General features: G+C 58.5%; 1 protein-coding gene across 10 annotated transcripts in view; it reads left to right on the forward strand.

Moving 5' to 3' along the window:
• Positions 1 to 22,079, forward strand: part of CDH23 (cadherin related 23) — a 125,324-nt gene that overhangs the window by 78,046 nt on the left and 25,199 nt on the right. For 6 of the 10 annotated variants that reach the window (XM_068689166.1, XM_068689165.1, XM_068689170.1 and 3 more), the window contains 23 exons: positions 6,635 to 6,699; positions 6,911 to 7,148; positions 7,246 to 7,351; positions 7,432 to 7,559; positions 8,781 to 8,853; positions 9,025 to 9,141; positions 10,101 to 10,213; positions 11,156 to 11,263; positions 12,353 to 12,542; positions 12,660 to 12,805; positions 12,946 to 13,165; positions 13,284 to 13,436; positions 13,895 to 14,008; positions 14,175 to 14,323; positions 15,462 to 15,522; positions 15,643 to 15,791; positions 16,547 to 16,682; positions 16,788 to 17,176; positions 17,270 to 17,371; positions 18,738 to 18,887; positions 19,152 to 19,280; positions 19,367 to 19,495; positions 20,076 to 20,303. In XM_068689166.1, the coding sequence (XP_068545267.1) occupies positions 6,635 to 6,699; positions 6,911 to 7,148; positions 7,246 to 7,351; positions 7,432 to 7,559; positions 8,781 to 8,853; positions 9,025 to 9,141; positions 10,101 to 10,213; positions 11,156 to 11,263; positions 12,353 to 12,542; positions 12,660 to 12,805; positions 12,946 to 13,165; positions 13,284 to 13,436; positions 13,895 to 14,008; positions 14,175 to 14,323; positions 15,462 to 15,522; positions 15,643 to 15,791; positions 16,547 to 16,682; positions 16,788 to 17,176; positions 17,270 to 17,371; positions 18,738 to 18,887; positions 19,152 to 19,280; positions 19,367 to 19,495; positions 20,076 to 20,303 (3,393 nt within the window). Of the gene's footprint in view, positions 1 to 6,634; positions 6,700 to 6,910; positions 7,149 to 7,245; positions 7,352 to 7,431; positions 7,560 to 8,780; positions 8,854 to 9,024; positions 9,142 to 10,100; positions 10,214 to 11,155; positions 11,264 to 12,352; positions 12,543 to 12,659; positions 12,806 to 12,945; positions 13,166 to 13,283; positions 13,437 to 13,894; positions 14,009 to 14,174; positions 14,324 to 15,461; positions 15,523 to 15,642; positions 15,792 to 16,248; positions 16,401 to 16,546; positions 16,683 to 16,787; positions 17,177 to 17,269; positions 17,372 to 18,167; positions 18,171 to 18,737; positions 18,888 to 19,151; positions 19,281 to 19,366; positions 19,496 to 20,075; positions 20,304 to 21,756; position 22,079 lie in introns of those variants that run through there. The other 4 variants (XM_068689173.1, XM_068689172.1, XM_068689167.1 and 1 more) reach the window with 4 other exon arrangements.

Consider the following 22,079-nt stretch of genomic DNA (forward strand, 5'->3'; position numbering starts at 1 on the left):
TGGAGGTCTCCGCTCCTTTTTTCCCAGCCCTAGAGGTCTGTTGGGCATCCCAAGCCTCTCATCATGCTGATGGGGTTGGGGACAACCCTTTTGGGGCTCCTTTGGGACGTGGGCTGTGGGCACCAGAAGGGATCTTTCAGCTGAGAAGCTTTTTGGGGTGGAAGAAGCTGTGGGACCTCGCTCGTAGGGCCACCAAGACCCCGAGCTTCCAAGGAGAGGAGCAGGGGGCTCAGCATCCCCTCCTGTGCGTTCGGAGGGGGGGGCACGCGTCTCCTGCTCACTTGCTGCTGTGTTTGTTAGACCTGGAGGGATGGGGAAGGGCAGTAAGACGAGGCAGCGGGAGGTGGGAATTAAGGGGTGGGAGGTCTCCTTAAGCTGCTCGTATCCTACAGATCTGCACCGCCAAGCCCTCCTGAAAAGCTCCGATAACCAAAATCGTTAAAGCCCAAACAAACAGCGAGGAACTTGTTGTGTTTTTTTTTTTTTTTTTTTTTTTAACCACGACAATGCCTCTCGTTTGCCTTGAAGGGCCTGGAGGAAAACAGTTCTCTGGGGAAACGTGGGAAGTAATCCGACTTCTCCGAGCCCTCTGGTCACCCCAGTCTGGTCCTCCAGGGATGGAGCTGGCAAGCTGGGCCCGGTGATGCTTCCCCACAGCCTCCAGCCCCCAGGAGCCATCCGAGGGGCTGCTGAGGCTTTGCAGAGCCCTAAAACACCCCCCGATGGTGGGGTTTGAGGCTTTGGGTTTGCTTTCCCCATAGGTCTTCAGCAGCAGCCCCCAGACCTCGCCCCAGCTCCCCCCTTTTGCCACCGCGCTTCCCTGGGAGAAACCTTGTTAGTAAGAGCCTAATGAAGTAAATGTGCTAATTAACCTTCCGTTACTCTCCTCATTTAAGCAACCTTTAATTTGCTTGGCAAAGTTTCTCTCCTTCCCCACCCAGCTGTCAGTTGGCTGCCGCTGCTTCGATCTCTCTTCGGCCTCGCGTCGGGGACGGGAAAATCGATCCCGCCCTGATTTCCCTTCCCTTCTTTCCACCCAGCCGTGAACGCCAGGCAGCAGGAAAGTAATAACGTGGTTTTCCCAGCCTGGACGTCAATAAGCCGCTATTTAACATGCAAATCACTCTCAATCAGAGCCTGCCCCGTGCCCTCTCCCTCCTCCAGGCTCCCAGCTGTGGGGTGGAGGCGTGGGACGGACCCATTTTGGGGCAGCTCATCCTTGCTGGGAAGCCTCTGGCAGGGCCGTGGAAATATTTGGGATTTATCGGGTCGGGGTGAGAGCTCACGTGCCTGCAGATGGGGACAGGAGGTGACAAGGTGGGGCGAATGTCAGCGCCAGCCCTCCCCGTTAGCATCTTTGTCAGGCCCGTTGTTCGCAAGCCCCCCGTGCGCCCCCGCTCCAGCTGTGCTTAAACAGAGCGAAATCACGTCCAATTTCCCCGGCGCTCAGGAGAAAATTGAATCCTTTATCTGCGCGAGGAGAGGCCAGCAGCACATACGTGAAACAGTAAATAGTTAAATAATCAAAGCAGGCGATTCCAAATTGCCTGGAAAGTTAAACATGAGCGGCTTTTCTGCTTTGTGCCTGCCCCCTTTTTTTAAGAAACCTGCTCACACTCCTTGTTCCTTTTAAATATTCCTCTCGGTTCGGCTCTGTACATACAGGGAAAGGGAGGAGGAGGTTTCCAGGTAGCAGCGTGATTGACGGATCTGAAGTCCTCGTCTTGCTGTCAGGGCCCAGTGCTCTTTGGCTGTGTTTATCTCTTTAATCTAAATATCAATCCGTAAGACCGAAATGGGGTGGAATAGGAATCATGACAGCCGAGGAGAGAGACACTTATTGCAGCTTTCGCAGCCGCGCCGCGTCCTGATGGAGCTGTCAGGATAAATGCGCGGCTGCAAAGTGCAGAGGTGGCAAAAAAGGAACCGCAGCCCCCAAAAAGGGACAGGCACGGCGGCAAAACCGAGGCTCTGCAGCACCTAAAAGGCTCCGTGCTGTGTGGTGGAGGCTGGGGTGCTATTCGGGGTCCCTGGGGAAGGAATGAGGTGTCCTCCTGGAGCATGTTCCTCTTCGGGATGAACGAGGAGCATCTCCCTTGGTCTCTCTAGGAGTGCCTCCAGCTCTCAGGGATGCATTTTCGGCTTGCTACCCCTTGTTGAACTAAAAAGGGAGATGGGGCTGCGGGCAGGGGGGGCACTGGGAATGTTTCAGAGCTCACCAGGGATTTATATTTCCTGCATCGGACTCTGACCTTAATTTCTCTCGTTTTGCTGGGCCGTAAAATTCATTAGCGACCTACCGGCGCGGTGATTGAGATGTCAGCCAGGCAATTGTGTGGTTATTTAATCCATCAGACGTGCCGCTTGCCATTTGGGCGGACAACAGGAGAATATGAAATCAATCCGGCTCATTAGCGGGGGGACTCGCGCCCGGCGCCGCCGCCGCACTCCAGCAAAACCCACCCGGGAGGGCACCTCGGCCGGCTTGGTGTCACCTTGGGGGTGGGACAGGGGGACAAAATATCGTGTCTGGGGCTCGTGCTAAAGGGCAGGGTTCAGCACAGAGTGTCCCTTGGCTCACGGCTGAGCCTGTGCTCTCCGGCCACTAAAGCACGGCCGCCCAGGCAAGTGTTAACCTGGCCGGCGAGGCGCTGCTGCTGCAGGGATGCTGTTAGAAAACACAATCAAGGAGCCTGGAGGAGAGGTGGGGAAGGCTCTGCTGTTCCCAGGGGGGTTGATTGGCTATTTTTCCCCCCCCCCCAGAGCCCTCTGGGGTCGTTAGCGGCGATTGAAGCCCTGCTCGGGGCGGCTGGGCATCTCCCCGCTCACTCCTCGCCTCCATCCCTCCGTCGCGCCTAATCACGGCTGCCTGATTGCCGCCTCCCGCCAGGCTGGGGAAAAAGCAGCTTCCATCTGGGAAGCCGGTGCTTTAAGCAGGTTTTCCACCAGCTTCCTCCATCCGGCTTTGCAGCCCGGTGGTTACTTCTCGTGGCAACTCCACGCCTTATCTCTCCCTCCTTTGCGCCCCAAATCACCGTGCAGGATGCAGCCAGGGCTTGGCTGCTATTCCCTCGCTCTGAAGGCCAGAGCTGGCATTTTAGAAGAGCCTCTGGTTCCCTTAGCAGGTTTGGGTGGCTCTGATATTTGGTGTAGGGACACTGCCTTGCCAGCCCCTTGTCCCTGTGCCTGCCCGGCGAGGCAGGCAGGCGAGAATCACGGCCGGTCAGTGCGGCGCCCTGACAGCTTTCTGACGTCGGGTAATTGCTTTCCTGCTACGACTCTTTTAAGCAGCGAGCTCCTGGCCAAAGCAATTTGCTCCCCATCAATTTTTATTTCCTGGATTCTGAGTGCAGGGTAAGGGGGGATGAGGCCGGGAAACAAAGGTAGCAGAGGAGCACGGGCAGAGCCGTGACCCGCTCCTGGGGAGCCCATGGGAGCCCCAGCATTCACCCATCCCATCCCATCCCCATCCAGACAGACCCAAATCAGCCTTGTGATGGGCTTCTGGCCACCCCTGCCCTGCAGCCACTGGGTACTGACCCTCCGTTGCTCATCCTTCAACCCCAACAAGGAGCAACACACCCCGGCGTAGGCTTTTTCTCTCCCCTCTCCAGCAGGTTTTGGTGGCTTATTGTGATTTTGGGCTTCTCCTCTCCCCCCTCCAGCAGGTTTTGGTGGCTTATTGCATTTTTTTGGTCGGCAGATCGGCGTGCACGGCTTTTGTCTCTTTAAGCACATCCCTGCTCATCCCGCCGAGCTGCTGCGAGCAGAGTTAATCTCGGGTAGTTTGCGGAGTCGTTCAGTGGGGCTCGGCGCGCGCGGATGATGAATGTCGAAACCATTACCAGCGAAGCGCCGGGGCTCCGTGGAGCTGTTTAAAAATGAATTCTCCCATGTAAATTTCTGCTCCATCAATCCTTACGACATGTCAAACATTGCCATTGTTTCCCGAACAAATTGCGCGGCGTGCCCTCTCCCGCGGATCCGCGCAGGAGGGCAGAGCCGCTCGCCTGGCGGGGTGGGGAAGGATGGATGCGGGGGGAGCTCATGGGGTGAAAGGGAGAGGGGTGAAATATTTGTGGGACGGAGGTCTGGGCTGTGTGTTTGGGGTCGGCATCACCTGCAGCATCCCTGCGGTGGATCCTGTGGGTTATCCCCACTGCCTCTTCCCGGGACTCTCCCTGAGTTGTGCTGCGTAAATGTGGTTTTGAGCAAAGCTCTGCACCGGTGACAGCTCGTGAAAGGACAGCTGTGGACCTGTGCTTTCATCCTGCCCTTTGCAGGCTCCAGCGGGCAAATCCCCTTTTAATATTCCGGGCAGGAGGCGAGCAGCCGCCAAAGCCATTTGATGGCTGCTTGAGGTAGAGCCCAGGGAAACTTCCAGCCAGATGCTTCTCCTCCCCAGCCTGGGTGCCGCAGGGGACCGGGTGGTGAGGGGACCGATCTGCAGGGAAACATTGCAAAAAGCCCTGTGAAACCACCAGGATTTTGGCTCTTCTCATTCTGTCTCAGGATCGCTTTGCAGGCACGTGCGTGTTACCACCCCGCTGGGTTCGAGCATCCGAGCATCTTTTCTGCCCTATAGAGGTAAAAAGTTTGGTAATGCGGAAATGCGCAAGGATCCCAAATTAAACGTGCTTAACGCACGTGGCTTGAGCTTTTTACATATTCCCTCTTGCAGGTGAGTACATCACCTCCTGCCCAGCACCAACAGAGCCATCAAGCACGACCACCTCCCACCTTCTCTGGTGCAAACGGAGCTCACCCGGCAGTATGGGGCAGAATCAGGCCCCCTGGCACCGTCGCCGTGCCTTGGTTTGCCTTGGTGGCACTTTCATCTGGCCCAGCAGCATCACCAAGGGCTGCTGGCCCTGTGTGCCGCACAGCTCTGCGCTGACCTTCTCTTCACCTTCCTCCTTCCCTATATTTTTTTAGCCCAGCAGCAGAAAATTACACTTTCCCGGCATTGTCTGTCACTGCAATAAGCACTTACAAGTGCAATCGCACGGGGCCAAATGAAGGGAATTAGTTTTGCCTGTGCTTTGTGGTCCTGGCAGGTCCCCTGTAAATCATTATCTCATCACCGGCCGATCCAGGTGCGTGGAAAATGCCTCTCTTGGCCCAAGCAGTTAGGGATTAATGGGACCTAGGGCTGTGAGCACAGACACAGAGCCTGGGAAAAATCCTGGCTGGAAAGTTGAGGTCCCAGGTGATGCTGAGGTGCCCAAGGGAAGGGGCATCTCCGCCGGTGTCCTCCAAGGAGCAGCTGGCCCAAGGGGGATGGCTGCAGGCAGGGTGGATTTGGGTAGGTTTGCTGTGTTTGGCCGAGTCCAGCGTGCACAAATAGAAATCAAGTCTGAGCGGTGGGGAGGAAAATCAGCAAAATGGGTCAGGCTGGAAGGTCAGCTCCACCAGGACACGCTTCAGCTGGCGTGAAGCAGCAATGATTTACCAGCCAGGGTAGGGAAGCATTTTGGGGGGAAAATGAGTGAATTTGGGCGAGTTTTCACACTTTCACCCCCTGGCATGGCAGGTGGGGGGGCAGTGAGATGAGCTCAAACTCCTGCTCTGCTGGCAAGGGTACCCAAGGCTGTCGATAAATCAGGAGGGTTTCGGGAGCGGGTTGTGCTCCATGCCAGTCCTAAAATACAGCCTCTTGATGGTATCTGGACATAAAATGTGTCTTTGACCCTGCCTTTTCAGAGGCTTGGTGGTGTCTAAGTAATCCAGACAGGACTCAATTTAGAAAATATACCGGGGGGAAGGGGGGGAGGTATATTTTGGGGCTTATATTCCACTTCCTTCATCTAAATATAACATTTTCTGGCCCTTGTTTCTTGCCTCCATTCATGCATATTTTATATATTCATTAGAGAAGAGTCTTTAAAACACACATAAATCTCACCTCGCTCCTCTGGAGCTGGCACACCGAGTCTCTCACACCTCGCCCGGAGGCACAGCCTTCCCGTGGCAAAGCCTGGCAGGATTTGTGCTTCCCAGGTCATCCTTCTTCTCCCGTGCATATTTGGTGGCTTTCTGATTAGAATTTCTCTGCTGGACTCTCCTCTCTGGAAAGGGGGCTGCTCGCAGCAGACAGCTTTTGTCTCTATTTTCTTGAAACTCTCATCTGCCTCAAATTGCCCTATTTCATGCCCGCTTCCCAGATTAGCTCAGCATGTCGGTGCAAGTCAGGAGGCACAACAGTCCCCACCAGTGGAGTCTCTGGAGATGGTGCTGGGCGCTGGAGGGATGCTACCTCCAGCTGGTGGCCAGTCGAGGATCCCCCAAAGATCCCCAGCTCCAACGGGTGCTCAACAGCAGTGTACAAGGTGGGCAGAGAGACGAGGGAGGTAGGGAGGGAAGGAAGAAGAAGTTTGGGCTTGCACACCCGTTTTGGGGGGATGTTGGAGGCAGCATCTGCTGCGGATGCTGCTGGAGGAGGTGGAGGGTTGGCTGGGCTGAGCATCTACCGAGCCGCCCCAGAGCAGGCCACCTGGCAGAGACACGAACCCTCTTTAGGCAAGAATGCAAATGAAGGTTTTCCGTGAGTCGTGATGGAGCCGCTGGTGTGTGCAATTCCCATATGTAGCTTCATTTATTAACTAACTTTTTTTTTTTTTTTTTTTTTTTTTAGGCAACTGACAATGACGTGGGCACCTATGGGAAAGTCAGCTACTTCTTCAGCGATGACCCCGACCGGTAAGTGGCTGAACCACTGGGATAATGTTGATCCTCTGAACCCCTCCTACCCCATCAAGAGCTCACGTGGCAAATTTGGGATGCCCGCGGTGTCCTACCTGGACAAAGGCACTGTGCTGCCTTGAGCACGTGCCACTCGTCCCACCATCAGGCTAACATCTCCCCACCTCCAGCGTGTGGTCAGCAGGGCTTGCCCCCTTTTTTCCCCCAGTTTCTCCCTGGACAAGGACACGGGTGTGATCCTGCTGACGGCTCGGCTGGACTTCGAGACCACGCAGCGCTACACCCTGACCATCATCGCCCGGGACGGCGGCGGGGAGGAGACGGCGGGGCGCGCCAGGATCAACGTCCTGGACGTCAACGACAACGTGCCCACCTTCCAGAAGGAGGCGTACCTGGGGGCGCTGCGGGAGAACGAGCCCTCCGTCACCCAGGTGGTCCGGCTCCGGGTGAGGGACGAGCAGGGGCGAGGTCCCCGTCCACCATCCCTCCTCGCGGGGCCGGGCGCAGCTCCCGTGCTCACCCCTTGCCTCCCGTCACACCTAGGCGTCCGACGAGGACTCGCCTCCCAACAACCAGATCACCTACAGCATCGTGCAGGCGTCCGCCTTCCGCGAGTATTTCGACATCACGGTGTCGGAAGGGTACGGAGGTGAGCACCGAGGTGGTGTCAGCGGGCTGTCCCCAACCCATCCCGCCCGGTGCTGAGCACCACGCCTTGCTTCCTTCCAGTGATAAGCGTCAACCACCCCCTGGACTACGAGCAGGTCGCCAACGGGGTCATCTACTTGACCGTGATGGCCAAGGACGCCGGCAACCCACCGCTCAACAGCACCGTCCCCGTCACCATCGAGGTGTTTGTAAGTACGAGGTGAAGGATGTCCCATGGGGGATGCCCCACGGGGGGCAGCAGTGGTCAGGGACACACCTTCGCCCCCACGTTGCTCAACATGAGCAAGTCTACCCAAAGAGCACGCTTCTGCTGGTCATCGCCTCCTGGCTGACTGTCCGCTGGTGGCTTTCAAGTAGACGTCACTTTTGTGCCTCTCAACCAAAAGGGTTTTCTCTCAACTGGGTAAAAAATATATATATAATGGGGAGAATAGGAAGAAAATGGGGAGGAAGCGTTTGACAACGGCACTTCAGGAAAAAAGAGCCATGAAAAGGCAGAGCGATAGCAAGTGGGGAGGGAGGGGATTTTTTTTTTTTCCTCCGTTGGTTGTTGGTTTTTAATAAAGAAGTCAAACTCGCCTTGTAGATCTCCCATTAGGGGACAATCCGCTTTGTAGCGGGAGCCGCCGAGTCAGAACTAATAGCGCGCGCGGCGCCGGGAGCCGGGGAGATATCAGCGCTAATAAGCCTCTGCCTCGCTCACTGACACCCCGCCTGGGGCAGGCAGCTTTTTGAAGGGCTTTTTGGGCTTCATGCGGGATGAGGAACCAACCCTGTCCTGCAGCGGGCTTCCCATGACCCTGCCCAGATGGAGAGCTGGCCAGAAATGAGCCCCTGCCTCTCCAGGAGCCGGCTCACCGTGCCGTGGCGATGCTGGGCACAGCCTGATTAACTCAGGACTGCTAACGATAGGGTGTGGCAGCTGCCCTGGCTTTGTATCCACCTAAACTGGTCTCTGAGGGTGAGCTCTCTCCATTTCCAGCTCCCCCTTCTCTGGTTTGCCTTGGGGCTGGTTGCAGTTTCCTCCTTGCCCCGGCGGGGAGAGCTGGGTGCTGCTCTGGCTGACTAAAGCCCACCTGCTTCCAGAAACAGGAGCAGAGGATGGCAATTTAATTACAGTGTGATGGGCATCGGTGGCACGTGAAATTGCCTCTGATATCCAGTTCGGTGGCAGCAGGAGCAGCTGAGCCTGAGAAAACATCTCTGGAGCAGCCCCAGCACAACAACAAAAACCCACAGCAGTGCTTTAACACCCCAGCAGCTCCATCCTCAGCTCGCTGTGCTGCTGGATTTGGTGCCCAGCCCTCTGCACCTTCCCCCATGAGCTGGTCTTGCGATGCAGCCCCTCACACTGCCCCCAGCTCAGCGCCCTCCTCCCAGCCAAATTCTCGCCCTTGTCTTTGCTGCAGGACGAGAACGACAACCCGCCCACGTTCAGCAAGCCCTCCTACGTGATAGCCGTCGTGGAGGACATCATGGCAGGTACGAGGCATGCTCCTCTCCAGGCAGCCCCTGGGGCCGTGGGGGTGTTACAGCCAGCCTGGGGCACATGACAATTTTTTGGGGAGCCCCTCAGTCAATGGGGGACTGCTGGGGGATAGGGTGATGGGGTGGACGCCTCCTCCAGCCCTCGTTTCTTTCCCCCACTACAAGGTGCTACCGTGCTGTTCCTCAACGCCACGGACCTGGACCGGTCCAGGGAGTACGGGCAGGAGTCGATCATCTACTCCCTCGAGGGCTCCTCTCATTTTCGGATCAACGCTCGCTCAGGTGAGCCTCCGTGCGCGTGCTCGCTCTTCTCCATTCCTCATTTTTCCCCCCAGTTTTCTTCCCTTTTGTTTTCCCCTTCCCAAGCAGCCTGCTTAGGAGAGGCCAGGCTGGGTCACCGGGGAGGTTTTGGGAGAGGCACCAGCAGAAGGTCCCAGGGGACCCTGAGAAAAGGCTGGCGGTTTGGCTGCTGGGGCTTGCATTAGCCAGAGGGCTAATGAATGAATGCTCCCTTTCTGATGGGCATCTTTTTGGTTTATTAAGGGCAGGAATGCCGACAAAGCTACAGCCACTGCAGCAAGGAGCTCCTTTTGTCCATCTGTCCAGCATCCCCAAGTGAAGCTCCGCATGGGGGTCTAGGAAGGAGGGAAGGGGTGATGATGGTGTGTCCTGGGACACTGGAGAAGCCAAGAGCTATCCACCAGGGCTCCGAGTCCAGGCTCTGAGCCTGTCCTACAAGGCTGAGCTCAGCTGGGTGCCAGTCTGCGGGCAGGAGCCATCCATCATTACGACACCTGTACGCTCAAACCACTTGTCCTGTGATTAATTTTTTCAGTGCACGAATTAGTCGGTGCCACGAGAGTTTGGAGGCAGATGTATTTTAGGAAGACCTTTAGCCCTGCAAATTTCCCTTGCCGGGATTAGTTTCGCCCCTCCAATCATTGCGTGGATGAGCTTTTCCCATGGCGTGCCAGTGCCTCTGTAGAGCAGCTTGGGCACTATGCAAAGAAGAGGCTCTTTTGGGGTTTGGGGAGCCCAAAACAGCACATAGCCCCCAGGAGGAAGGGAGGGAATGGGTATTTTTCATGTATTTACAGGATGATGCCTGTAAACCCCTTCCAGGGCCCCTCCTGTCTCCATTTTGGAGCCTCCCCTTTTCCACTGGTGCTGCCGTTCCCCAAGCCCCGGGTGGGAAGTGACCATACAACGTCCCCCATCCCTTTCCTCCCCTCTGGCTGCAGGGGAGATCACGACCACATCTCTGCTGGACCGGGAGGCCAAATCCGAATACATCCTCATCGTCCGGGCCGTGGATGGGGGTGTGGGGCACCACCAGAAGACCGGCATTGCCATGGTGAGTGCGGGCTGGCCCCGGGACCTTCCCCAGGACAGCCTGGTGCCCCTCGTGCTGCCCACAGCCCATGCAGAATGCCTCCCCGGGGTGTGTAGGTCTGGAAATGAGGCTCTCCATCCCGGCCAGCCACGTACCGCGGCGCCACTTGACCTTCTAGTGCTTTGCATGTCCATCTCTCCGCGCGATCGCGGCAGCAGGAGCGTGTTCCTCCAGCAGCACGGCTCCCTTTGTCAGTGCCTCTTGAGAAAATGCTTGGTTGGAGAGCCTGCAGGAGCGCTGAGTTGTGCCTGATGACTGCTATTCACACACTGCCTGGATCAAGGGCTTCCAACCGCTTCCTTGATTCGTGGGCTCCTCGCAAGGGTCTGGTGGAGGTGTGGGCCATTGTGCAGCAGATCGGAGCCTCCTGGCAGTGGCTTTGCCTTGCCCCTCGCAGATATTCCTCTTGTTTGCAAAAGGGGCTCTAAAAACCTCTGGAAATATCAGGTCAGAAGGCGAGGACCCATCGCTCATGGCCAAGGACCCACCACTATGGCCCCATATTGGAGCATTTCATTGTGTTTGGGTTCTCCTTCTCCCCAAATGCCTGGCTGGGTTGTAGGAGGGATATCCCACAGAACAGAGGGACATTTCGGTTGTGCCGAAGAGTTCCCTGAAATAATTGTCACCATGCCGAGGGCCATCAGGAGGGGTAGGATCCGGGTTGGAAACTGGAAGCTCCCCATGGAGCATCCCAGAGGCAGGACACACCTTGGGGTGCTGGGTTCCCTTTCGGGGCTCCAGATGGGAGGATGCTCTCCTGATACCTTCACCGAAAGGCAAAAATAGGCTTTGTGCAACACAGACTGCAATTAGGGCAAGGAAAAAAAAATAAAATAACCCACCACCACCCCTAGTGCTCGTGCAGGTGTGGCGGCAGCTGACCTGAGCTCTGCCTTGCAGGTGAACATCACGCTGCTAGACATCAACGACAACTACCCCACGTGGAAGGACGAGCCCTACTTCATCAACCTGGTGGAAATGACCCCCCCCAACTCGGATGTCACCACGGTACGTGCGTGGGGAGGCAGCTGACAAAGCCTCCTCCTCCTCCTCCTCCTCCCACGGCCAGGTTTCCTCCCCAAGCCTTGCAGATGTCAGTCCTTAAGGTTCCTGCTCGCTGCCCACCCCGTGTGTTTTTCTGCTCTGCTAGGGTTATTTTTTTTCCCCCAATTGTGTGGGTTTTGGCCAAGTCCTCCTTTTCTTAGCCTCGCCTGCGACCTCCTTCAAGGACCTCTCTGAAAGACATTGATTTACAGCCTTTCAAATCCCGCTGGTGAAATAAAAGAGAAGGAGAGCACGAGGCTTGCACTCCATCACGCCGGGAGAAAAATGACGGGCACGAAACGGAAAATAAATGAGGGGAAAGTGAGGAGAATCCACAAAATGGTGTAACAGGGAAGGCTGCGAGAGAAAATGCTGAGGAGGGGACCAAAAGGTCTGGCAGGCGAGGCGGGAGGTGTCAAGTCTCCATGGGGTCTCGTGCAGCCCCCAGCCCCTCCTGGGGGAGCCTGCAGGTCCCCCCGTGCTCTCCCCATGTCTTTAAAGGGTGGCAGAGAGCCTCCATAAAGGCTGTGGTCATGGACTTCCCAATTAGCGGCTGGGAGCTAATCACTCTCACCCCTACGGTGGGAGTTCGGCTGGGATGAGCAGCAGGAGCTGGGGAAGTTAAAAGTGCAACGAAGTTGGGTTTGAGTTTGTTTTTATGGAAATGTTCCCGGTAATTAAAACATCACGGAGGGAACAGCAAAGCACCAGATATCCGGCGTGGAGGGGAACTCCACCAGTGAATTGCTTCCAGCGTTTCCTCCGCAGCAGCACAAGTTCCTTAGCACGCCTCCTTGTCCCCTTTATTTTCTTTTTCTGAAGGGTGCCTATTTCTAGCTGCCTTTAGTTAAAAAGCAAAAAGCCAGCGGCTGCTGCGTGCTCACGGCTCCCTTGCCATGCCAGCACCTGCTGGGCTTGCAAGACAATTTCGGTGAAATTCAATACAGCGCTTGGGGACGCACAGTCCCCGCGAGGCGTCATGGAAACGCAGCTCAGCCACGCTATGCCCCGGATCCTCGCCGGCCTCTTGGTTTTAATTCCCCCGTGTTGCAGGTGGTGGCCGTGGACCCGGACCTGGGGGAGAACGGCACGGTGGTGTACAGCATCCGCCCCCCCAACAAGTTTTACAGCCTCAACAGCACCAGCGGCAAGATCCGCACCTCGGGCGTGCTGCTGGACCGCGAGAACCCCAACCCGCAGGAGGCCGAGCTGATGCGCAGGATCGTGGTGTCGGTCACCGACTGTAAGTGCGAGGTTAAGGACAGAGCATCCTGCCTGCCCCCGAGGAGTTATCCCTTCGTGGGGACCTCGTCCTCGGGCAGGAGGCACTGACCTCGCCCCCTGCCCTGTCCCCCCGCAGGTGGGCGGCCGCCCCTGCGAGCCACCAGCAGCGCCACGGTGTTCGTCAACCTGCTGGACCTCAACGACAACGACCCCACCTTCCAAAACCTGCCCTTCGCCGCCGAGATCGCCGAGGGGCTTCCCGCTGGCACCTCCGTCTTCCAGGTGGGCGCATCCCACCCCTCGCTCCCCGCGGTGCCTCGAGGCCCCTTTTTTTTTCCAAGCTGGCATCTCCGAGGCTCGGGGTTTACAAATGGCACTCCTCGCCCCCCGTTCTCACCCTTGCCTCCGTCCTCTCCCCGCAGGTGGTGGCCATCGACCTGGACGAGGGCCCCAACGGGCGGGTGACGTACCGCATGCAGGTGGGGATGCCCCGCATGGATTTCCTCATCAACAGCACCAGCGGGCTCGTCACCTCCACCGCCGTGCTGGACCGGGAGAAGATCGCCGAGTACTACCTGCGGGTGGTGGCCAGCGACGCCGGCGCGCCCTCCAAGAGCTCCACCAGCACCCTCACCGTCAAAGGTCCCGAAATTTGTGGGTTATCCTCAAGGGGATGCTCCGGGACGCTCGGTGCAGCGGGGGGGTGGTTTGGGGAGCTGGCTGCAGCCCCGGGGACGCTCAGCCCTTCTCCCTCTTGCAGTGCTGGATGTGAACGACGAGAGCCCCACCTTCTTCCCAGCCGTCTACAACGTGTCGCTGCCCGAGGACGTGGCCCGGGATTTCAAGGTGGTCCGGCTCAACTGCACGGACGCCGACGTCGGGCTCAACGCCGAGCTCAGCTACTTCATCACGGGTACGGCACCCCCTGCTCACCCAGACGGGGAGCCTTTCTCCCGCTGATTTTCACCAGGCTGGCTTTTGGGGGGATTTGGGGAGCTTCTCTAAAGGTTCGGGTATGTTTTCGGCTCAAAACTCCTGCACCCAGCGTGGGGAATGGGTGCAGCTTAGGGGAAGTCCCAGCTTTTGGGACGTGGTGGTTAAGAGCACGGGGTGGCTCGCGTTCCCAAAACTGGGGCGGTATCGCCCTCTGCTGCACAGCCCCACTGCAGCTCCAGCTCTGCCAGGGGCTCTCGGTGGGCTGCTGCTTGCAAACCTTTTCCCCCTGAGCATCCCCGACAAGCTTAATGCTGCTGGGAGGGCATCCAGCAACGCGCGTTTGTGTCGGGGCATCCCAGATGTGTCGCATTGGGGTGTTTTTTTTTTCCCCTGCCCTGGTGAGGACGACGTCCCGGTCCTTGTTCCTTGCTGCAGGTGGAAACCAGGATGGCAAATTCAGCGTGGGCTTCAGGGACGGGGTGGTGAGGACGGTCGTGAGCCTGGACAGGGAGACGGTGGCGTCGTACGCTCTGATCCTGGAGGCCATCGGTGAGGGTTTCTCCCCGTCCCTGCGACCTCTGAAGCGCCCGTGCTTGGTGGCAGCACCTCACAGCTAACACAGGAACACTGGTGGAGCTGCCGAAGGCTGGGCACCCCCCGTGCAAAGAGGTGGGGGTGACCAAACCCCCCTGCTGCTTTCTCCCCCCCCCTACAGACAACGGCCCCACGGGGAACCGTCGCACGGGGACCGCCACCGTCTTCGTCACCGTGCTGGATGTCAACGACAACCGCCCCATCTTCCTGCAGAGCAGCTACGAAGCCAGCGTCCCCGAGGACATCCCGGCCGCCAGCAGCATCGTGCAGGCACGTGGCTCGCCCTTCCCCGGGGAGGCTCTTCCTCCCGAGGACTGGGAGAAAAATAAGAGGTTTACCCCCAATTATTTAGTGGAGGGGGGAGAGAAAACCTCTGCGTTTGTGAGGTCCCTTGGCCAGCTGCCTCCCATCTGCCTCCCAAAAGGAGCTGAGAGCAGGGATTTCCACGGGGAGGGAGGAGAGTGCATGCAAAGAGAGCTCTGAGCGTTTGGGCTCTGGCTTTGTCCCAAAACACAGCATCCCAGGGCAGGAGGAGAGCAGGAACCTCCCTGCAGGAATTCAACCATTTTTCCCTTTTCCCAGTGACTTCTGTAAGTGCTTCAGGCTCCCGCTGGCTGCTGCACGCTCTGCCAGCAGAAAGGAGCGTTGTGTCCAAGCCGGTGGTGGCTGCCAGCTTCCAAAGGCCACTTCTGTGCAGCCACAGGCGTGTTTACCTGCTCCCGCAGCTTGTTTATTGAAGCAGATTTTGGGCAGAGAGCCGCAGTACCCGTGCTCCCACCCCGGCTGCTGAGCAGCATCTGGCCACGGGGGCATGGGGCCGCTGGTGCCTCTGCCATCCACGGGGCAGCCAGGCTTCCCCCAGTCAAATACTGAAAAACAAAACAAAACAAAACAAAAATTGTTCCGAAGGCCTCAGCTCAATGCCTTTAATTGCTGATGGAAACTCTGAGAGAACCAGCAGGGGTGAGCTGGGTGGAAAGCGAGATGCTGCAGCGGCGGAGGCGAGCATCGCTCGCTGCGTGACGCAGGAGGAAACCACGTCCAGCCAAAACCGCAGGGCTTGGGAGCAGTTTTCGGGGCACAGCGGGGCAGGGAATGGCACAAACGCTGCAAAGCTTGATCTCCCTCTCCTAAATTTTCCTCGCTGTACCGTTTGGGCTGGCTCGATAGCTTTTCTGTGGGGGGGAGCTGGTGTGCCCACAGCCTGGGCGTCCTCACGGGATGGTTTGCAAGCAGCAAGCTCCTTGGCTTGGATGCTTTTTGGGAAGCGGTGTCCCTGGGCAAGGGACTGCAGTGTTGCTCGGGGACACCAGAGGGGACCATTGTGCAGCAGCTGAGGTCCCCAGGCTCACCCTGAGCCCATGCTGACCCTGCAAGCTTCACCCCCTGCTTTGCTTTCCTCGCAAAGGTGAAAGCCACGGACGCGGACGAGGGTGTGAACGGGAGAGTGTGGTACAGGATCATCAGGGGTAAGGCCAGCTCCATGTGGGGCTGGGCAGGATGCTCCTGGAGCCACCTCGGCGCTGCACGGAGCACATTTGGGGCAGCAGGGGGGCCCCACCGCTGTCTCTTCCTCACCCCCCCCATAGGGAACGAGCACCACAACTTTCGGATCAACCCCAGCAGCGGGCTGGTGATGCGCGGCTTGCGGCCCCTGGACAGGGAGCAGAACTCGTCCCACGTGCTGGAGGTGGAAGCCTACAACACGGAGCAGGGCCCCATGAGGAGCTCCGTGCGGGTACGGGGCCCGGGGCTGGGCTGGGGGGGTGCTCTCGGCGGCCCCCAGGGGTGCTGTGGCAGCCGGCAGTCATTTCCAGCCCTCGCTGAGCGGAGGCAGGCACGCAGGAAGCTCGAGAGCCCTGGCATGGAAATGCTGACGGAAAGTCTCCGTGGGTGGAGAAGAGGGTTTTGGTGGCGGGGGTGTTTTGTTGTGTTGGGTTTTTTTATTTTATTTGATTTTCCTGTGACATGTGGGTGCACGGGGGCTGCGGGGTGCCTCGGCATGCTGGAAACCACAGGGCCAAGCACCTAGTTAAATTAGAGAGGGCCTAATTGTAACGATCCTGAGCAGCGAAACAGCGACTTCCTTCCTCCAGAAGGGGTTCCCACGAAACCCGATCCACCATCCCACCCCTCTGCTCACACCATATTTATTTTTAGCCCCACTGAGCTGGTGGCGGGCTCTGGCTGAGCGCTGCGAGCCCGCGGCACCAGTCGGAAAGCAGAAGGAGCGAGGCTGTCCCTGGGGAAAGGCGAGAAAAGGCAGCTTGACCCTCTGGCCGCGAGCTCTGCACGTTTCCCACGAAGCCAGCAGCGCTCCCGCAGTGTAGGGCCGCCGGTCAGGGAGGTTTGGGGATCATAAATTGTCCTGGAATTACAGGGGATGGATTCACGGGCAGGGGACGGGGACCCAGTGGTTCGTGCCGTGTGGGTTTGGTGCTCCTCTGAATTCATCACACCCTCTCCCCGCATTTTTTTGGGGGGGTTTTGCAGGTGATCGTCTACGTGGAGGACGTCAACGACGAGGTGCCGGTGTTCACCCAGCGGCAGTACAACCGCCTGGGGCTGCGGGAGACGGCCGGCATCGGGACCTCGGTGGCGGTGGTGCGGGCCACGGACAGAGACACGGGTAGGGAGCTGGGCACGGGGCCAAAAACCCCACAGGGTGGGCTCAGCCTCGGTGGTCCTGCCCCTGTGGGGTGCTCGGTCCCAATTCGCCGTGCTCCTGCCCCAGGGAACGGCGGGCTGGTGAGCTACAAGATCCTGTCGGGAGCCGAAGGGAAGTTTGAGATCGATGAGAGCACCGGCCTCATCACCACCATCGACTACCTGGACTACGAGACCAAAACCAGCTACCTGATGAACGTCTCAGCCACGGACCAGGCGCCCCCCAACAACCAGGGCTTCTGCAGCGTCTACGTCAGCCTGCTGAACGAGCTGGACGAGGCCGTGCAGTTCTCCAACAGCAGCTACGAGGCCGTCATCGTGGAGAACATCCCGCTGGGCTCCGAGGTGCTCCGCGTGCAGGCGCGCTCCATCGACAACCTCAACCAGATCACCTACAAGTTCGACCCCAACACCAACGCCCAGGCGCTGGCCCTCTTCAAGATCAACGGCGTCACCGTGAGTGGTCTTCCTCAGCCTGGGCTTCCTCGGTTGGGTTGGCCACCGCGGGCTCTCGGTGAGGTGGTGGACGTGGCTCTTCGCCCTCGGCAGGGCGTGATCACGGTCAAAGGCCAGGTGGACCGGGAGAAGGGGGATTTCTACACCCTGACGGTGGTGGCCGATGACGGGGGGCCGAAGGTTGACTCTACGGTGGTGAGTGGCTTCGTCTTCCCCCTCTTGCCCGGGTTTTGGGAATGCCCAAAATGAAGTCGGTGCCCTCCATTGCCCATTTGTACAAGCTCTGCTGGGTTTGGCAGACCCTACTCAAATACCCTGCACTTCTCCAACCCGCACAAGCAAACAGTAGGGTCTGGAAACCCCGATTTGGGGGAAACCCTGCTTTTGCATGAGCACGGGCCACTGCATTTTGTCTTCTGTATATCACAGCGTCATATTTCTCGGAACACACGCGCACGCACACACGAGACAACAGGAGGGTTTGCAGATCTCTTACCAAAATAAACCATTAGTAAAATCTGGGGGGCCTCAAACTACTTCCCCGCGGTTTATGCTGATGGGGAGTGTTATATTTGGCAGTTTCGAAGGCAGCCGAGCGGGGGTGATTTGCATCTCCCCGCCGCAGCGGGTGGCACACGGGGCGCAGGCAGGCACCGGCGGCTGGGCTGGCACGGACAGAAACCAAAAACGGGCCGGTTTGGGGCACCTGGGCCCCCGGGGGGGTGGGTTTCGAAGCCAGCAGCTTGTTGTTGTGCTTTGAGACCTCGTATCGGGGTGATGAAGGTGATGCTGGAGGAAGGAGGTAGCAAGGAGGCCACGATTGCCATTCCCAAGCTCATGGGTGCTCCAGCCTCCCACAAATCAGCTCAAGCCCCACGGGGACGCGCCCACCCCGCCCCACGGGGGGCTGGAAGACACGTGCCCAACTCCTCACCACCCCTCACTTGTTTTTTTTTTTTCCTCTTTGCTTTCTCTGCTTCCCCTCCGGCAGAAGGTAAGCAGCACGTCCATCGCACCAGCATCACCTCCGGGGGGGCAGGAGCAGTCCCAGACGTCGAGCTGCGGGGACCCCCTCGCCGCGCTCCCCACGCTCCCCGCTCCCTGGTTTCCATTCATCGCCAACAATAACCGCAGCGGCTCGCCCCGGGCTTCCTCCGGGATGTCGTGGCGTTGAGCCCCGCCGCACCTGGGGGCTGGGGGGACCCCATAAATAGAGCCCCGGGAACAGCAAGGCTCTTCCTCTCCCGTTTGTGTGCGGCCGTGTGGCTCTGTAATCGCCCGGGCGATGAGAGCATTTCCTGGGGCTAATTGTGGCCGAGGTAGCCCGCTCCTTTGTCACCTCCGGCATGCAAAGCGCGATGCTCCAGTGCTTGCTGTCTTTCTCCTGCCTCTTCCTCCCTCCTCCTCCTCCGCAGCTGCAGCTCCTGGCTTCAAATATCCGCACCATTCCCGGGCGGGGCGGCTCCTGCTCGTGCTGCCAGCGATTTGGGGTGGGAGGTTGGGACGGAGATGTGATAGCCCCGGGTTTCCAGGTCCTGCCCTCACCTTGCCGTGCCCGCAGGTGACCATCACGGTCCTGGACGAGAACGACAACAGCCCGCAGTTCGACATCACCTCCGACTTGGCCGTCAGCGTGGCGGAGGACAGCCCGGTCGGCCGGCGGGTGGCCGTGGTCCTGGCCCGCGACCCTGACGCGGGCAGCAACGGGCAGGTGGGGCGGTGGTGCCACCTTCCCCGTGGCACCTTCCTGGTCCTTTCCCCTCCTCGGTGTCCCCGTTGGGGGACAGGACACGAGCTCGGTGCCACCCTGGTAGCGTAAGACCAGGGCTGGCTGCTGTGGGGTGTCCACGTACCCCTGCATCCACCCACGTTGGACCATCTTAGGATGCTCTGAGGGCGTCTCCGGGTTTATTATTGTAGGGTCTCCTTCCCGTCCTCCCAGCCCCACATTGCTTGCCCTTCTCCTCCCCCCCAGGTGACGTTCTCGCTGACAGCGGGGAACGTGGGGCGGGCGTTTGAGATCCGCACCACCAACAACACCTACGGCGAGGTGCTGGTGGCTCGGCCGCTCGACCGGGAGCTGCTGGACCGCTACACTCTGCGGGTGAGCCGAGCCCCTGCCACGCTCCCCCTGCCTCGTTTGGGCTTCACCGTGGCCAAAAATGACACGTGCACACCCCCTGACCACAGATCCAAGCCTCGGACGGCGGCGTGCCCCCGCGGAGGAAGGAGCACACCCTGCGGGTCACCATCCTCGATGTCAACGACAACCCGCCCGTCATCGAGAGCCCCTTCGGCTACAACGTGAGCGTGAGCGAGGTGAGCCCCCAGGAGGAGAGGCAGCTCCGAGGGAGCTGGATAATTAAGCAATAAAACACGATCAAGCATGAGAAAAGACAACTTATTTCCTGCCGGTTTAATTCCTGGGCCGGGGGTTCTCCATTTGAGGGTGAAAAATGAAATATAAGTAATAGCCGGTGACACTCGGAAGCACGGGAGTGCTGCTCATGATGAATAGCTTGGCATTAAAGTTATTGCCCTGCTAGGATTTCCTTATCTCTTTAATACATGGTTGGAGCTGGTTGAAGAATAGAAATTCTCTCTTGATTTCCCCCGTAATGGGATCATCCAAAAATAATTAGCTGTGCTCCGAGCGCATTGTACAGCCTTCACCTTTGGGTTCTGCACTCTTTAAGGATGCGCCAGCCTAGATAGCGCCTAATGCACAACCAAACTGCTTCACCGCAGGTCAAGGGGAGCTGCTTTGGTGGGCGTAGGGTTGGGGTTTGGTGCCTAAAGCAGCTTGGAAAAAGCCCAGTCTGTATTATGACTATTACAAAGGATGTATTTGATGCGTTATGCCGTGCTGTGATGGGTTCCGTGTTCATCCGCCCTGCAGAACGTCGGCGGGGGCACGGCGGTGGTCCAGGTGCGTGCCACCGACCGGGATGCCGGCCTCAACAGCGTCCTGTCCTACTACATCACCCGCGGGAACGAGGACCTCACCTTCCGCATGGACCGCGTCACCGGCGAGATCGCCACGCGGCCCTCGCCGCCCGACCGCGAGCGGCAGAGCTCCTACTGCCTGCTGGTCACCGTGGAGGACGAGGGCAACCCATCCCTGTCGGTGAGCCACCGGGACACGCGTTTTGGGGCCAGCAGCTTGAGCTTTGGGGTGCTGGGTGCGGAAGGTGGGGGTGGAAGTGCCGGGAAAGTTTGGGGTGGGTGCTGGATGCACAGCGCGTGGCTCTGCGGGGATGCCCTGGTGGTCTGGTGATGCACATGTGAACCCCAAGCGCCTTGATTCAGGTCGTGGCTCAGGGTCCAGATCATATTTGGCAGCCAGAGCTGTTGCTGTGGGATGTTTTGGGGGCTGCTGCCTGCCCCGTGGCGGAGCTGCCGTGCCTTTGCTTTCAGCCTGCATCCTCGCTTTCCTCCCGCTCGCTCCGGCACGGCGGCGTTTCATCTCCCTGCCTCTGCTCTGAAGTGGTTTGAGCAGAAGTCCCGAGCCGTTTCGTGGCTGTAAGAGCTGAAAACACCACGAGCATCCCCACGTGCGAGTGGGGGCTGTCCTGCCCGCTGGCTTTGTTAGACACAACAAATAGAGAGCGGCCTTGGCATGCAGGCCGGGGGAGATGCGCAAACCGCCAAGCGAGCGCACGTCGCTCCCCGGCGAGGTGTGACCCTGCTGCCACCCTGCCTCGCCTCCACCTCCCCCCTTATCTCTCCATCTCTCTCACCTCCCGGCAGCGCTCTGGCTGCAGAGCCCTGCTCTACATTTTGAGGAAGCGTGCTGCAAGAAGCAGTGCAGGTCACAGCTTGCAAATCTCCGCGCTGCTCCCCGCCGGGTGGCTCACGCGCCTCTTTGTGTCTTCTGCTTACGCCATGCCGTGGTTGAAATCTCTTTCCTTAGAACGAGAGCAGCAGGTTTGTGCAAACGCAGCAGCTGGTGCTGCCAGCTCCTCCCAAAAGCGTCCCCATCGTCCTGGGGAGAATCGCTGAGTGAGCGATGCTGTGCATGGAGCCCGGTGCCATTCCTTGGGGCTTCACCCAGGCTGGTAGCTGAGGTCTCTGATGCTTCCAGCAGCGCCGATCCAAATCCCACAAAACAAAGCTTTGGGAAAGGCCAAAGGAACAGAGCTAGGAGAGGACTTGAAGGACCCGGGGCGATCCAGGACAGGGAAGGGATGCGAGGTGTCCAGCTAGGAGCACAGCCAGGGTGCTGGTGCACCAAGCCCTGTCCTCGCCATCCTGCAGGAGGCCCGAGGGCAGAGTCCATTGGGGGATTTCCTGGGGGGTCAGACCTCAAAATCCCCTCGCACCATGCCCGCTGCAGAGGCGATGCCGTTCCCTCCAGCCATGGGTTGTTGATCTTCAGCCCGCTGCCACCGGGGATGCTCTGCAAGGGCACGCTACTTTCACTCAGGTCTGCCAGTATTTTTGGTATGACTAATGCTTACGGGTGTTTATTGGCAATTTTTTCCCCATTCTTTACAACAAAAACAGAAGCAAAAGAACAAAAAAAAATCACCCTTTGAGTAACCATTTCTACCACAAAGCCTTATCTCCTCACCCCTTAGGAGGGCAGAGGAGGCGCTCAGCTTATCTGAGGATGCTGCAAGAGCCCGAGCTAAACCACAGCAGCCACATTCCCAGTGAGGGTGAGCAAGCCCACGGGCTCCAAGGGCCAAAAATACCTCCTGAAATCAGTGCAGCTGGGCAGGAGCGGGATTTGCCAGAGCCGCCTGAGGCAGGCTGGTTTTGGTGCCCTGGGTTTGCTCAGCTTTGCAGTGAGGGCGATGCCGGCACGGCCACGTGCATAGCAGGAAAACCCTCCAGCACTAGAAGATGCCCTCTCCGATCTAACAGCATTTAAAAATATTAAAAAAGAAAAAAACATAAG

This window comes from Anas acuta, chromosome 7 (assembly GCF_963932015.1).
Source record: "Anas acuta chromosome 7, bAnaAcu1.1, whole genome shotgun sequence".
Lineage (NCBI taxonomy): Eukaryota > Metazoa > Chordata > Aves > Anseriformes > Anatidae > Anas > Anas acuta.